The 13,749-nt window shown below is 44.7% G+C and overlaps 1 protein-coding gene and 1 long non-coding RNA gene across 2 annotated transcripts in view; one reads left to right on the top strand and one right to left on the bottom strand.

The window, feature by feature from the left end:
• The window catches only part of LOC144687882 (unconventional myosin-XVIIIb-like), a 284,738-nt gene that overhangs the window by 98,525 nt on the left and 172,464 nt on the right, over positions 1-13,749 (bottom strand). Inside the window, exons 29-31 of the mRNA XM_078554448.1 lie at positions 8,662-8,862; positions 4,912-5,022; positions 3,102-3,206 (exon numbers count right to left, since the gene is read on the bottom strand). Of these exons, the coding sequence (XP_078410574.1) occupies positions 3,102-3,206; positions 4,912-5,022; positions 8,662-8,862 (417 nt within the window). The remainder of the gene's footprint in view (positions 1-3,101; positions 3,207-4,911; positions 5,023-8,661; positions 8,863-13,749) is intronic.
• LOC144687885 (uncharacterized) overlaps positions 1-13,749 on the top strand; it is a 45,630-nt gene that overhangs the window by 3,030 nt on the left and 28,851 nt on the right. The gene's annotated exons all lie outside the window — the stretch shown is intronic.

The raw sequence follows: 13,749 nt of genomic DNA, 5'->3' as shown, positions 1-13,749 counted from the left end.
AGCCATCTACCCCTCAAGGTCCTGTTTCCTCAACTCTCAAAAGGCCAACCTTCCGGGGGAAGACGAAGAAAATGCTCCAAAGACACTCTGAAGCTCTCCCTGAAGGTTGGGAGGAGCTTTCTACCTATCGTTCAAAATTGCAACAATTGTCCATCGAGCTGCAACATGCTTTGGGTCCAAATTCTTTAATAATGAAGCAGAACAGCATCAGAGATGGAAAGAAATGGATGCAAATCCTGCATTCTGGATCCTACTACCTCGTGGGACGTCCTGCCCCACATTTCCAAACACCTGCGGGTCAAGAGACAACCCGTTCAGTCACAAGAAGACCCATAGAGCAGGAACTCGCGATCCTGAATAGATATCATCCTCCAGCCAATGAATAGGCTCTTGAATCACAAATTTTACAGCCGCCAAGCTATTTTAAGAGTTAGCTTTTGGGGGTAAATTTTTGCTCTTCTGAATGTGTTGCAGACGGAAGACATCTGCCCTTGCACTCAGGTGCAGCATGGGCTATAGAGAGGATAAGTCTTCCCTTACTCTAACAGAAATATGCCTCATCCACTCCTCTCTCCTTCCTATCTCTAAACTTTGTACATTATTGCAACAGGGTGATCAGGGTAATTGTGTCATCGGCTATCTTTGTGAAATCTTGCACTGAGACAAACAATTCATTGCTAACTTTTGAACATTTTGTCGATACAAGTTAGGAGGCGCAGGTGAAACTGCCTAAACCCATTGAACGTTTGATCACCAAACCCAGCAGAGGGAGAGAAGACCAGGTCCCAAAGTGATTGAACCCAATGTGCACCCATTCCCTCCTCTTCCCCTTCCCCTCAAATCTCAACCATTGAATCAGCTTGATCGGAAGGCAAAAAAAACAAGAGCAATAAAGTTGTATTTGTCACTGTGATGGATGTAGACTGATGCTTTGGCCTAACTGCCAGTATTTGTAAAACGAGCTGCAATCTTACCAATAACTAAGGAGAATACCCTCAGGGTGAATGGTAATGAATGCAAAAGGAAAGCCATTCATGTAGTCCAGAAGGGTCTCCTGCAGATTCAACATCTTTAGATGAAGAATGTTTTATTTTTGTAGCCAGCCTTGTATTTTAAGTGCTTGTAGATTGATGAAGCCCATCAGCTTCCTTATAGCCAGGGAGCTACAACCTTTAGGGGCCCTGCTCATCATCCTCTGCTTGCTATGCTAATTCAGACCTCTCCAGGCCACACAAGGTATTTTATCTTCATCCCTTGCTCTCGCCATTGTCATAGATTGCCTTCATGACAGAAACTCCCAAACCAATGAGCTGATTTTCTCACAGTCAGGAATAATGGGCTGAACTTGTCCCTCGGCATCACAGGAGAAGAAACTGGGAGAGGGGAGGGAACTCATCAGCTACGTGTTGTAGTCTGATTTATAGGCTAGACCGAGAACATTTGCTGACTGGGGATTTCTATTGAAGTCCATATTTCCTGTAACAACCTGTATTGAACAGGCAACATTAACAACCTCCCCATTTTAAGATTGTTCACATCTGTGGAACGTGATGAGGATTTTAAATTGCAGCATTTTAGTAATACATATTTGTCTTTTAAAGGGGAATGGTGCCATTCCTTTTTCCCCAATTAAAATTTATAATGCCAGTTCAGGAATAAAATTGTTCTATCAATTCCACCCAAATTACATATCAGGTTGAGTACAGCTGAGCTCTCTGTTTCGATACAAATTGAGGATGCCTTGGCATCTTTTTACTGCAGTGAATTGTGGATGAGAGGATGTTATTGTTGCAAGCTAATGCTCTCTGCTGGTTAGAGCAGAACATTCAGATATAACTGAATGCGTTACCTGGGTGACCCACTGTTTCGGGTGGAGCTGACACGTGTACAATAGATGACCCAAGGTTTAGTCCCCAGCTTCTACTGCATTCGCTCAACTCAACCAGAGCAGCAGTTGCACCATTACCATCGGTCTCAGCACGGCTGGTCTGGCTGGGACGGGTAGGCAGAGCCCTGGGAGACTCCACCATGGTCATGCTTTTGATTGCTGTTACAATGACCATATGAAAAGTGAATGTGGATGTAGCACTCCAGAGTCAAATACCCTGACACCCACTGTCTGGAGTCGTACACAAAGAACAGCTGCTTGGAACCTGAGACCCAAAACCTACACATTCAGGTGAAAATCGAATGCTCAATTTGAAAACCTAAACATTCGATTCAAAAAGTTACAAAGTTATATTGTCAGAAGACCTGGTGCACTTTCTGATCTGATGGATGGACACTCTTGGAAATTGATTACCAGTGACCAGACATGTATTCAAGACAGCTGGTCCACTAGTAATGATACACATTCCCTTACAATAAACTAACACAAGTAAACTTTATATTAGTTTCAATTGAAAGGGTGCATACATAGTTGTGCAAATCTCTTTCTGGAATGCTTAATGGTTCATTCCCTTCATTGTCCAACAACCTTTACCTTTCTGAGTTTTCTTAGCTTTGCTACTTCATGCATTTACATATGATTACGTGGAACATAGAGCACAGAAACAGACCATTCGCTCCAACCTACCCATGCTGGTATTTATGCTCCACTCAAGGTTCCTCCCATCGCTCCTCGTCTAAAGACATCATTGTAATCCTCCATTCTCTTGTCCCCCATTTGCTTGTCTAGCTTAAATGCATCTAGACTATTCACTACAACCACTCCCTGTAGTAGCGAGTTCCATGTGCTCATCATTCTTTGGATAAAGAAGTTTCTTCTCAATTCCCTATTGTATTTCTTGGTGACTATCTTATATTGATGGCCTTGAGTTATGATCTTCCCCACAACACGAAATATTCTCCCTGTTTTTATTCTAGCAAAACCTTTCAAAATTTTAAAGACCTCAATTAGGTCACCCCCTCAGCCTTCATTTTTGAAGAGAAAAGAGACCCAGCCTGTCCTTCCTTTCCTGACATGTATACCCAACAATTTCTGGTATCATTCTTGCACATTTGTGTGACAGCCGGAGGTAGCTGTGCTGCCTCAGTGGGGTTTCAGTGACGTGTCCATCACACCAGTGTGTAAATCTCCAGCACGCGCCTGAAGCACTGACCTGTTCACAGAGGGTTCCAACCAAGCTCTCCAAGTCCTGTTTGTCATGAAGGGCCAGCTGTCGTTCCTCAAACTCCTGCTCCAGCTGCATCTCCAACTGACGGAGCTACGGCAAAGAGAAAGAACCCCCAGACATCAGACAGGTCAACAGCACTTTCAGCTGCTCAAAGAGCCTCAAAAACACTTACAAATCAATCAAGTGCAGCCCCTCAGTCATATCAAAATAGTGTCTAAGCACACAACTGTACAAGCCCTCTGAGTGGGCCAGGAGCTCCTGGGGGTGAACCACCCTCCTTAATCGGATGGCCTTCCTGGCTATGGCCATTTAATTGGCCAATGCTGGGAATGTGCCTCCCTTGGTCCTGCCGTCGACTGAAGTGAGCCCACCTCTCGCTTTCAGCCCCGGTAGCAAGGCTTCTACCATCCATTTATAGCCTGTTAACTCTGTTTCTCTCCCCCCAGGTGCAGTGAGACCTGCTGATTATTTCCAGAATTTTCTGTTTTTAATTGAGCTCTCGAGCGCTTTGGATCGGCTCCAGTTCCACGCAGCTCCTTTGTTGTGCAGGACGTGCGAGGGTACAATCCTCAGTCCAGAGGGTAAGAAATCATCCTCTCACGTGCAAGCCTCCTGGCAAACTCAGTGTTGCCATTCGGGCTGGGCGCAGACGTAGACATAAAGGAGAGGCCAACAGATTTACAAACAGATCACCAGGACACTCCAGGAAGAAGTTGATATTGGAGCACATTTAATCCAATTCAAAGACGCATTCTAAAGGAGCTGTACCCTATTTCTGTGGAAAACATTTTTCACGTTCAGCAAAAGGGAAATTTTGCGAGACTCTGTCTCTTGTTTGTACCCGGATTCTTCATCATGAACAGAGATGCTCCTGACCTCAAAGAATCATTTACATTCCTTTCTGGTGGCAGATCTCACTCAGCTAGCAATATGTCCTTGCAAAGAGGATCCAGAGGCACATACAAAGATTCCCCTTGACATTCAAAGGTATCACCATCACCATGATTCTTCCCATTAGCAACATCCTGGGGGGGTTACCATTAACCAGAAACTGAACTGGACTAGCCATATAAGTACTGTGGCTACAAGAGCAGGTCAGAGACTGGGAATTCTGCAGCGAGTAATTCACTTCCTGAATCCTCAAAGGCTGTCCACCATCTACAAGGCACAATGCAGGAGGGTGTTGGAATAGTTTCCGCTTGTCTGGACGAGTGCAGCTCCAACAACACTCGAGAAGCTTGACACCATCCCGGATAAGGAGCCTGCTTGATTGGCACCCCATCCACCACCTTAAATATTCACTCCTTCCAACTTCCGGCATACAGTGGCAGCAGTGTGTACCATCTACAAGATGCACTGCAGCAGCTTGCCAAGATTCCTTCAACAGCACCTTCCAGACCCACAACCTCTATCACCTAGAAGGACATGGGCAGCAGATGCATGTACACCACCACCTACAAGTTCCCCTCCAAGTCACGCACTATCCTGATGTGAAAATATATCACCGTTCCTTCACGGTCGCTGGTTCAAAAAATTTGGAACTCCCTTCCTGACAGCACTGTGGGTGTAAATACATCACATGGACTGCAGCGAAGGTGGCTTACTACCACCTTCTCAAGGTCTATTAGGGATGAGCAACAAACGTTGGCCTTGCCAGTGACGTTCACGACCTATGAAAAAGATACTGCACCCATGTGAGTTTGAGATGGGCATGCACAATGGATAAATAATGCACAGGCGGTACAAGCAATAGATCTGGCACACACTGCATCACATGGCACAGTGAGAACCATACCCTTCTCTGGCAGGACTTGCGAACATCGTCCAGCTCTTCCTCCTTGTCTTCCAGCTCCTTCAGGTGAATCTCCTTCATTCGCTCCAGCTCTATTTCAAAACGGAGATGTGTCTGAATGCAGGGAGAGGAAGAGGAGGAGAGAGTGAGAGAGCGAGAGGGAGCAAGAGAGGAAGTTAGACAGAGGGAGGAGACAGATGGAAGGGTAGAGAAAGAGAGAAAAAGGGGGAGGGAGGAGAGATGACAGTGAGGAAGTTGGAGGGAGAGGAAAACAGAAAGATGGGGGAAGTGAAAAAGGAGATGGAGGCAGAGGGAATAAAAGGCTCTGAGAATGAAAGATGAATATTAAGAAACAGTAAGAGCAAAATTAAAAGAATGAGAACAAGTCAGGCAACAAGTGAAAAAATAGCAGGGGTGAGAAACAGAGAGAGAAACGAACTAGAGAATGACAACAAAACAGAGAGGTAATATAGTCTGTTAAAAATGCAAAAAAAAATCAGTAAATATACTACAACATGAAGTGCACTTCATAAATATTTCATCAGCCAACATGTTCCAGGTTAAAGAATGTTTATCGCTTTAATCTGTCATTTCACCCCCCATCTCATCTCCTGAAAGTATTGTCTCCAAACTGCGAGGGGGCGGGGAGGGTGGCGAGGGGCAAACAAGAACTGGTGCCCTGCAATCTCTCGCCAAGTGGTCTTATTCCCTTGTGAACGTGGATAATGGCTCTTTAAGCTAACAATCAACCTCGGGTTGGAGAATAGGGAGAGAGAGGTTAAAAGGGGACTCATATGAGTTGGATGTAGTTATGATACATATCAGTCATGATCCTATTGAATGGAGGAAGAGGCTTAAGTGGCTGAATAGTCTACTCCCATTCCTGTGTTCCTAATGAAAAGCTACATCTGACCTTCAAGTTGTTTACTTACAATAATTTTAAGAGTTTCAGCGCCATAGTGCGTGAGCTGAAAACATACTAAGCCAGGCAACCCAGAGAAATAGTTCTGCCAATGCATATTTTGAAAAATGTAATCTGGACACAATACGCCAAAATATATTTTTTATTCTTTCACAGGCTGTGGGCGTCGCTGGTTAAGCCAGCATTTATTGCCGATCCCTAATTGCCCTCGGAAGGTGGTGGTGTGCACACACACACACACACATATATATATATGTATACAATATATATATGTATATATATGTAAGATATATATCATCATACATTGCTTCATTGCCATTTGCCACCTGGTAACTAATGCTTCCATGCTAATTTGTTAACCTAGATATCTGAAGACATAATTTCGCTTGAACGAATAAATAAAATAAAAATAATTTGTGCCCTTGGACAGCCTTTGCCACACAGAACTGGCTGGGCATTAGCAGCAACAAGTCAGCTCTAAACTGTGAGGTTCAGTAGCTCTTTAATTTAAACTTGTTTCTATATTATCTGTCCTCAGTGAAAGTGCATTTTTAAAAATATAACGCAGGCTGCAAGTTCAAAGAGTTTTTTGGCTGGGTGTGGAAATCAATTCATTGCTCTTTTCGTCTCATCTTAACAAGGATCCCTCCCATACACGCTGACAATGCAGACCATGGCAACCAGCCCCAGGAGGTTCCTTATCTCCTCCAACATGCATCCCGGACAATGGGAGATGGGTTGGAGGAATATTGCAAAGCTGGAGTATAATCTCGAGGTACCGATGAGCACGTTCTTCAAAAACTAATGAGTATTTATACTGTTGTAAGTACTCATGAGGCTGCAGTGCAGTTGTGTAAAACACATTCAGGAAAGCCTTCTGTTACCCACTCACTTCGCTTGAAGACACTGACTCATTTTATTGTGGGGTTTTAAGCTGGTGCCTTCAGCCCCCTGACACCTCAGGCAAGTAGCTGTGTTGAGCCCAGATAGTGAGCACTGGAAATCTGTTCAACCAGAGAAGCACAGATGAGTGGGATCCCACCCTCACTTCCTAGCAAGTGATCACTAACAATCATAACCATAGAATCAACCACACTGCACAGAAGGAGGCCACTCAGCCCACCATGTCTGTGCTGGCTCTGATCATTATCAAAGTAGTTCCGCTCACTCTCTCTTTCCCCATGGCCCTGAAAATGAAAAGAAAGGGGAATCCTGATGGATTTTTCTTTCCTCCATCCTTGGTCCAAGGCACTGGGGTCAATTATAGCACATCTGGCACCACCCTGATGGAGATCAGCCAACTAAGTACAGAGCAGGAATTGAACTTGGGACCACTTGGTAGCACACTGACTGGTATATTTGACAACCAAGCCGTTGGGAGAAAATAGATGCACTGACACAGAAAGTTCATGCATTGACAGGAACAATTTCTGCTTCATACCAACAGCCAGCTCAAAGTACAAATACAGATTCAGGGCTCAACGAATGATAGACCGAAGTGATGCAAGGCACCTGGAGGCAGTACTCGCATTGAGCTATTTAAGATGATTAAAGTACTTGATAGGATAGATGGAGATAAATTATTTCCTCTGGTGGGGGAATCCAGAACAAGAGGGCATAACCTTAAAATGAGAGCTACAACTTTACTCAGGAAGCACTTCATCTCACAAAAGGTGGTAAAAATCTGCAACACCTACCCCACTCCCACCATAAAAAAGAAAGCTGTTGAGGCTGGGGACAGTCAGTTGAAAATGTCAAAACAGGTATTGCTAGATAGTTGTTAGGTAAGGGTATTAAGGGTCAGGAAACTAAAGTGGGTAGGTGGAGTTGAAACATAGATCAGCCATCAATAAATGGTGGAATACACTCAATGGGCTGAATGGCCTGCACCTCCTCCTGTGTACTCATCACAGTTCTGGGCATGCAGGAATCCAGATTTATGCAGATCTATCCCTAAACAGGTCAGTTAAATTGCAAACCAGGGATAATTCCCGGTGGGACCCTGACTACCAGTCACAGTGAAAGTGCATGCACGATGGTAATAACTCTGGCTTAGCTTGTGTATACAGGCTGTCTTAAACCACATCATTCTTGTTTTTTTTTGTTCCCTTTCTGTAGCTTAGAGGACAGACTGTTTTTGCTTCTAATACCTCCCTGCAATAGGACATAGGACAGTCATAAATAGATCTCTAGTCCAAAGGCCCGTTCATCGCCAACTCAACCACCATCATCCGCTCCTCCACCCCCCCATTGCAGAAAAGTATGCCCACAAGATGGCACAGTGACTGCACTGCCAACTGGGAGATCAGATTTCAAAAAGCTCATCAGACTCAGATTTTCTCATGCGTTTTCCAGTCAAACCTTTTGCCATCCTGAGGGAGAAGTTAGAGAGATAGGACATCCCGGTGGGAGCCTCCGCACAATGGTCAAATAATTGACTGACAAGCACACAGATTACAGCTCAGGAAATGTTTCCACAAGGCAGGGGAGAGCAGAGAAAATATGAGGGGGGAGCAGAGAAAGTTCATTATGGTTCTTCAATCAGTGAAAACTGTATGACAATTTCAGATACAGGCCAACCTTTGGGGCACTGCAATGGGGTCGGGACCGGTAGAATAGGGATTGGAAAATTGGCCCAAGTTCGTGCTCTTGATCTCTACACAGCGTCCCCTGCTGTGACTCTGAATGTGGAGAGGCTGGGGGCTTGATTCTGATGTCCTCCACAACTGCATTGCCTGTTGCCACTCACTTTAGATTGGGAAAGGAAAAGCTATGAGTTAAAGACATGGCTCGGGTAGCCCTGGTTGCTGGGTGAGCAGATCCTGCCTGACCTGCTCCAGTTGTTCTATGGTTCCCGCTTGTTTGCTGATCTCTTTACATTGTTCCTTTGTTGTAGCCTCCAGATGTCGAAGCTGCTTCTTTATCTGTGCCACAGTCTCCTGGCTCTGCGGCTCACGAGACGTGAGGTCACACAGTTCCACGTTCAGCTCTGCTACTTTCTGGTTCAGTGTTGTGACTTCAGATTCTTTTCCCTAACAAACAGGACAGAAATTTGGAGAGAAAAAAACAGCATTCACTTTCTTGGCAACTTCAGTATCTGGAGCTTTCTGCACAGTGCTGTGTGTTCAAGTGACAATCCGATTAATTTCTTGGAGCGGGGAAAATCAGAGGTGACATGCAGTCCCATTCCCTGTTTGAGAGGGGAGGCAACAGGGATGCTCAACCAAGCATCTTATATGAACCGACTGGTCATTTTTTTTCTTTATTGTTTTATGGGATGTGGGTTTCGCTGGCTGGGCCAGCTTTTATTGCCCATCCCTAATTGACCCTTGAGAAGGTGGTGGTGAGCTGCCTTCTTGAACCACTGCAGTCCCTGTGGTGTAGGTACACAGTAGGGAGGGAGTTTCAGGATTTTGACGAAGGAATGGCGATATTGCAGAACATACGCTCCTGTTTACAAGTGACAGCCCAGATTTTATAATACGTGGGGCCCTAACAACTCTCCTTGATCTTTTAATTCATGACATCTTTGTTTCTGCAAGCACACAACTCCATTAAACTCAGAATAGATTGTCACAGAAATCTCCAGAGCATAAAAATTGGCCACCGCATGGACAGAGGGCTGTTGTGAAGTGGTACGCAGGTAGGTAAATAGGGGATTAACAAAGTGCAAAGAACTTATTAAACTGTCCTAGGATTTAAGCAACACCTTTACACTGGAGTGCTGCTTTGGGCTGCAGCAGAGTGCTTAAATTGGAGTTTGGTGACTGAGGGAGAGCAGTGAGGAGGAACGAGGTCATCCTTTGAGTACCGTGAGTACGGTCGGGTAAGTATTTCCTACTTTAATCACTTATAGTTTTTAAGGTCTTATTTTGTGGTTCATCATTTGTAGGGGCTATATTCTGTAACAACGGGGAGCAGGGAAGAAGGGCCCTAGAGTAATTGATATTATTTGATATTAAGCATCTTCCAAAAGGGTTAATTTAATTTAAAGGGATAAGTCATGGCAGGAGAGCTCAAAGCCGTGGTGTGCTCCTTCTGCTCTATGTGGGAAGCCGGGAACATTTCCAGTGCCCGGGGTCAGCATGTGTGCGGGAAGTGTCTCCAGTACAGCTCCTGCAAGCCCGGGTTTCAGAGCTGGAGCAGTGGAGAGTGTCGTGGATAGCACGTATAGAGAGGTGGTCACACCGCATGCTAAGAGTCCACAGGCAGGAAGGGAATGGGTGACTACCAGGCAGCGCAAGAGGACTAGGCAAGCAGTACAGGAACCTCCTGTGGCTATTCCCCTGCAAAACAAATATAACACTTTGGATACTGTTGAGGGGAATGGCCTCTCAGGACAACAGCCAAATTCATTGCACCATGGTTGGCTCTGCTGCACAAGGGAGGAGTAAAAAGTGTGGGAATGCTATAGTTATAGGGGATTCAATTGTAAGGGGAATAGACTGGCGTTCCTGTAGCCGCAAACGAGTTTCCAGTATGGTATGTTGCCTCCCTGGTGCTAGGGTCAAGGATGTCTCAGGGCGGCTACAGGACATTCTGAAGGGGGAGAGTGAACAGCCAGTGGTCGTGGTACACATTGGTACAAACGACATAGGTGAAAAAAAAGGGATGAGGTCCTAAAAGCAGAATATAGGGAGTTAGGAAGTAAGTTGAAAAGCAGGACCTCAAAGGTAGTGTTCTCAGGATTACTACCAGTGCCACGTGCTAGTCAGAGTAGAAATAGCAGGATATATCAGATGAACAGGTGGCTGAAGGGATGGTGTGAGGGGGAGGGTTTCAGATTCCTGGGACATTGGGACCAGTACAAACTGGACGTGTTACACCTGGGCAGGACTGGGACTGATGTCCTAGGGGGAATATTTGTTAGAGTGGTTGGGGAGGGTTTAAACTAAATTAGCAGGGGGATGGGAACCTATGCAAAGAGCCAGAGGAGGGGGAATCAAGGTCAAGAACAAAGACAGAAAGGGGAATAAGAAAAGTGATAGGCAGAGAAATCAAGGGCAAGAATCAAACAGGGCCTCAGTGAAAAATAGTGGTATCGGGACAAGTAATGTTAAAAAGACAAGCCTTAAGGCTTTGTGCCTTTACGCGAGGAGCATTCGTAATAAAGTGGATGATTTAACCACGCAAATAGATGTAAACAGGTATGATATAGTCAGGATTACGGAGACATGGCTGCAGGGTGACCAGGGATAGGAACTGAACATCCAGGGGTATTCAGTATTTAGGAAGGACAGGCAAAAAGGAAAAGGCAGTGGAGTTGCATTGCTGGTTAAAGAGGAAATTAATGCAATAGTGAGGAAAGATATTTGCTCAGATGATGTGGACTCTGTATGGGTAGAGCTGAGAAATGCCAAGGGGCAAAAAATGTTAGTGGGGGTTGTATATAGACCCCCAAACTGTAGTGGTGACGTTGGGAATGACATTAAACAGGAAATTAGAGATGCATGCAATAAAGGAACATCTGTAATTATGGGTGACTTTAATCTGCATATAGATTGGGCAAATCAAATTAGTAACAATACCATAGAGGAGGAATTGCTGGAATGTATACGGGATGTTTTTCTGGACCAATATGTTGAGGAACCAACTAGAGAACAAGCGATCTTAGACTGGGTATTGTGTAATGAGAAAGGAATAATTGGCAATCTAGTTGTGCGAGGCCCCTTAGGGATGAGCAACCATAATATGATAGAATTCTTCATCAAGATGAAGAGTGACGTAGTTGATTCTGAGACTAAGGTCCTGAACCTTAATAAAGGAAACTACGATGGTATGAGGCGTGAGTTGGCTATGATGGATTGGGAAACGTTACTTAAAGGGATGACGGTGGATAGGCAATGGCAAACATTCAAAGAGCGCATGGGAGAACTGCAACAATTGTTTATTCCTGTCTGGCGCAAAAGGAAAATTGGAAAGGTGGCCAAACCATGGCTTACAAGGGAAATTAGAGATAGTATTAGACCCAAGGAAGAGGCATACAAATTGGCCAGAAAAAACAACAGACCTGAGGATTGGGAGCACTTTAGAATTCAGCAAAGGAAGACCAAGGGATTGATTAAGAAGGGGAAAATAGAATACGAGAGTAAGCTTGCGGGGAACATAAAAACTGATTGTAAAAGTTTCTATAGATATGTGAAGAGAAAAAAATTGGTTAAGACAAATGTAGGTCCCTTACAGTCAGAAAAAGGAGAATTTATAATGAGGAACAAAGAAATGGCTGACTAACTAAATACATACTTTGGTTCTGTCTTCACAAAGGACATGCCAGGAATGTGGGGGAACACAGGGTTTAGTGAGAGGAAGGAACTGAAAGAAATCAGTATTAGTAGGGAAATGGTCTTGGAGAAATTGACGGGATTGAAGGCCGATAAATCACCAGGGCCTGATAATCTGCATCCCAGAGTACTTCAGGAAGTGGACCTAGAAATAGTGGATGCATTGGTGGTCATCTTCCGAGATTCTATAGACTCTGGAACAGTTCCTACAGATTTGAGGGTAGCTAATGTAACCCCATTATTTAAAAAGGGAGGTAGAGAGAAAACATGCAATTATAGACCAGTCAGCCTGATGTTGGTAGTGGGGAAAATTCTAGAGTCCATTATAAAAGATTTAATAACTGAGCACTTGGAAAACAGTGGCAGAATCAGACAGAGTCAGCAAGGATTTATGAAAGGGAAATCATGCTTGACAAATCTACTGGAATTTTTCGAGGATGTAACTAGTAGAGTTGATGAGGGGGAGCCAGTGGATGTGGTTTATTTGGACTTTCAGAAGGCTTTCGACAAAGTCCCACATAAGAGATTAACGTGTAAAATTAAAGCGCATGGGATTGGGGTAGTGTATTGATGGATAGAAAGCTGGTTGGCAGACAGGAAACAAAGAGTAGGAATAAATAGGTCTTTTTCCGAATGGCAGGCAGTGACTAGTGAGGTACCGCAGGGATCGGTGCTGGGACCCCAGCTATTCACAATATATATTAATGATTTAGTTGAGGGAACTAAATGTAATATCTCCAAATTTTCAGATGACACAAAGCTGGGTGGGAGGGTGAGCTGTGAGGAGGATGCAGCGATGCTTCACTGTGATTTGGACAAGCTGAGTGAGTGGGCAAATGCATGGCAGATGTAGTATAATGTGGATAAATGTGAGGTTATCCACTTTGGTAGCAAAAACAGGAGGGCAGATTATTATCTGAATGGCTATAAATTGAGAGCAGGGAATGTGCAACAAGACCTGGGTGTCCTCGTACACCAGTCGCTGAAGGTAAACATGCAGGTGCAGCAGGCGGTAAAGAAGGCAAATGGTATGTTGGCCTTCATAACAAGAGGATTCGAGTACAGGAGCAGGGATGTCTTGCTGCAAATATACAGGGCCTTGGTGAGACTGCACCTGGAATATTGTGTGCAGTTTTGGTCTCCTTATTGGAGGAAGGATGTACTTGCTATAGAGGAAGTGCAGCGAAGGTTTACCAGACTGATTCCTAGGATGGCGGGACTGACATATGAGGAGAGATTGAGTTGGTTAGGATTATCTTCACTGGAGTTCAGAAGAATGAAGGGGGATCTCATAGAAACCTATAAAATTCTAACAGGACTAGACAGGGCAGATGCAGGAAGGATGTTCCCGATGATGGGGGAGTCCAGAGCCAGGGGTCACAGTCTGAGGATACAGGGTAGACAATTTAGGACTGAGATGAGGAGAAATTTCTTCACCCAGAGAGCGGTGAGCCTGTGGAATTCACTACCAAAAAGTAGTTGAGGCCAAAACATTGTATGTTTTCAGGAAGGAGTTAGATATAGCTCTTGGGGCAAAAGGGATCAAGGATATGGGGGAGAAAGCAGGAGCAGGCTATTGAGTTGGATGATCAGCCATGATCATACTAAATGGCGGAGCAGGCTCGAAGGGCCAAATGG

This window comes from Cetorhinus maximus, chromosome 12 (assembly GCF_964194155.1).
Source record: "Cetorhinus maximus chromosome 12, sCetMax3.hap1.1, whole genome shotgun sequence".
Classification (NCBI taxonomy): Eukaryota; Metazoa; Chordata; class Chondrichthyes; order Lamniformes; family Cetorhinidae; genus Cetorhinus; species Cetorhinus maximus.
This window is presented reverse-complemented; position numbering and strand designations above follow the sequence as displayed.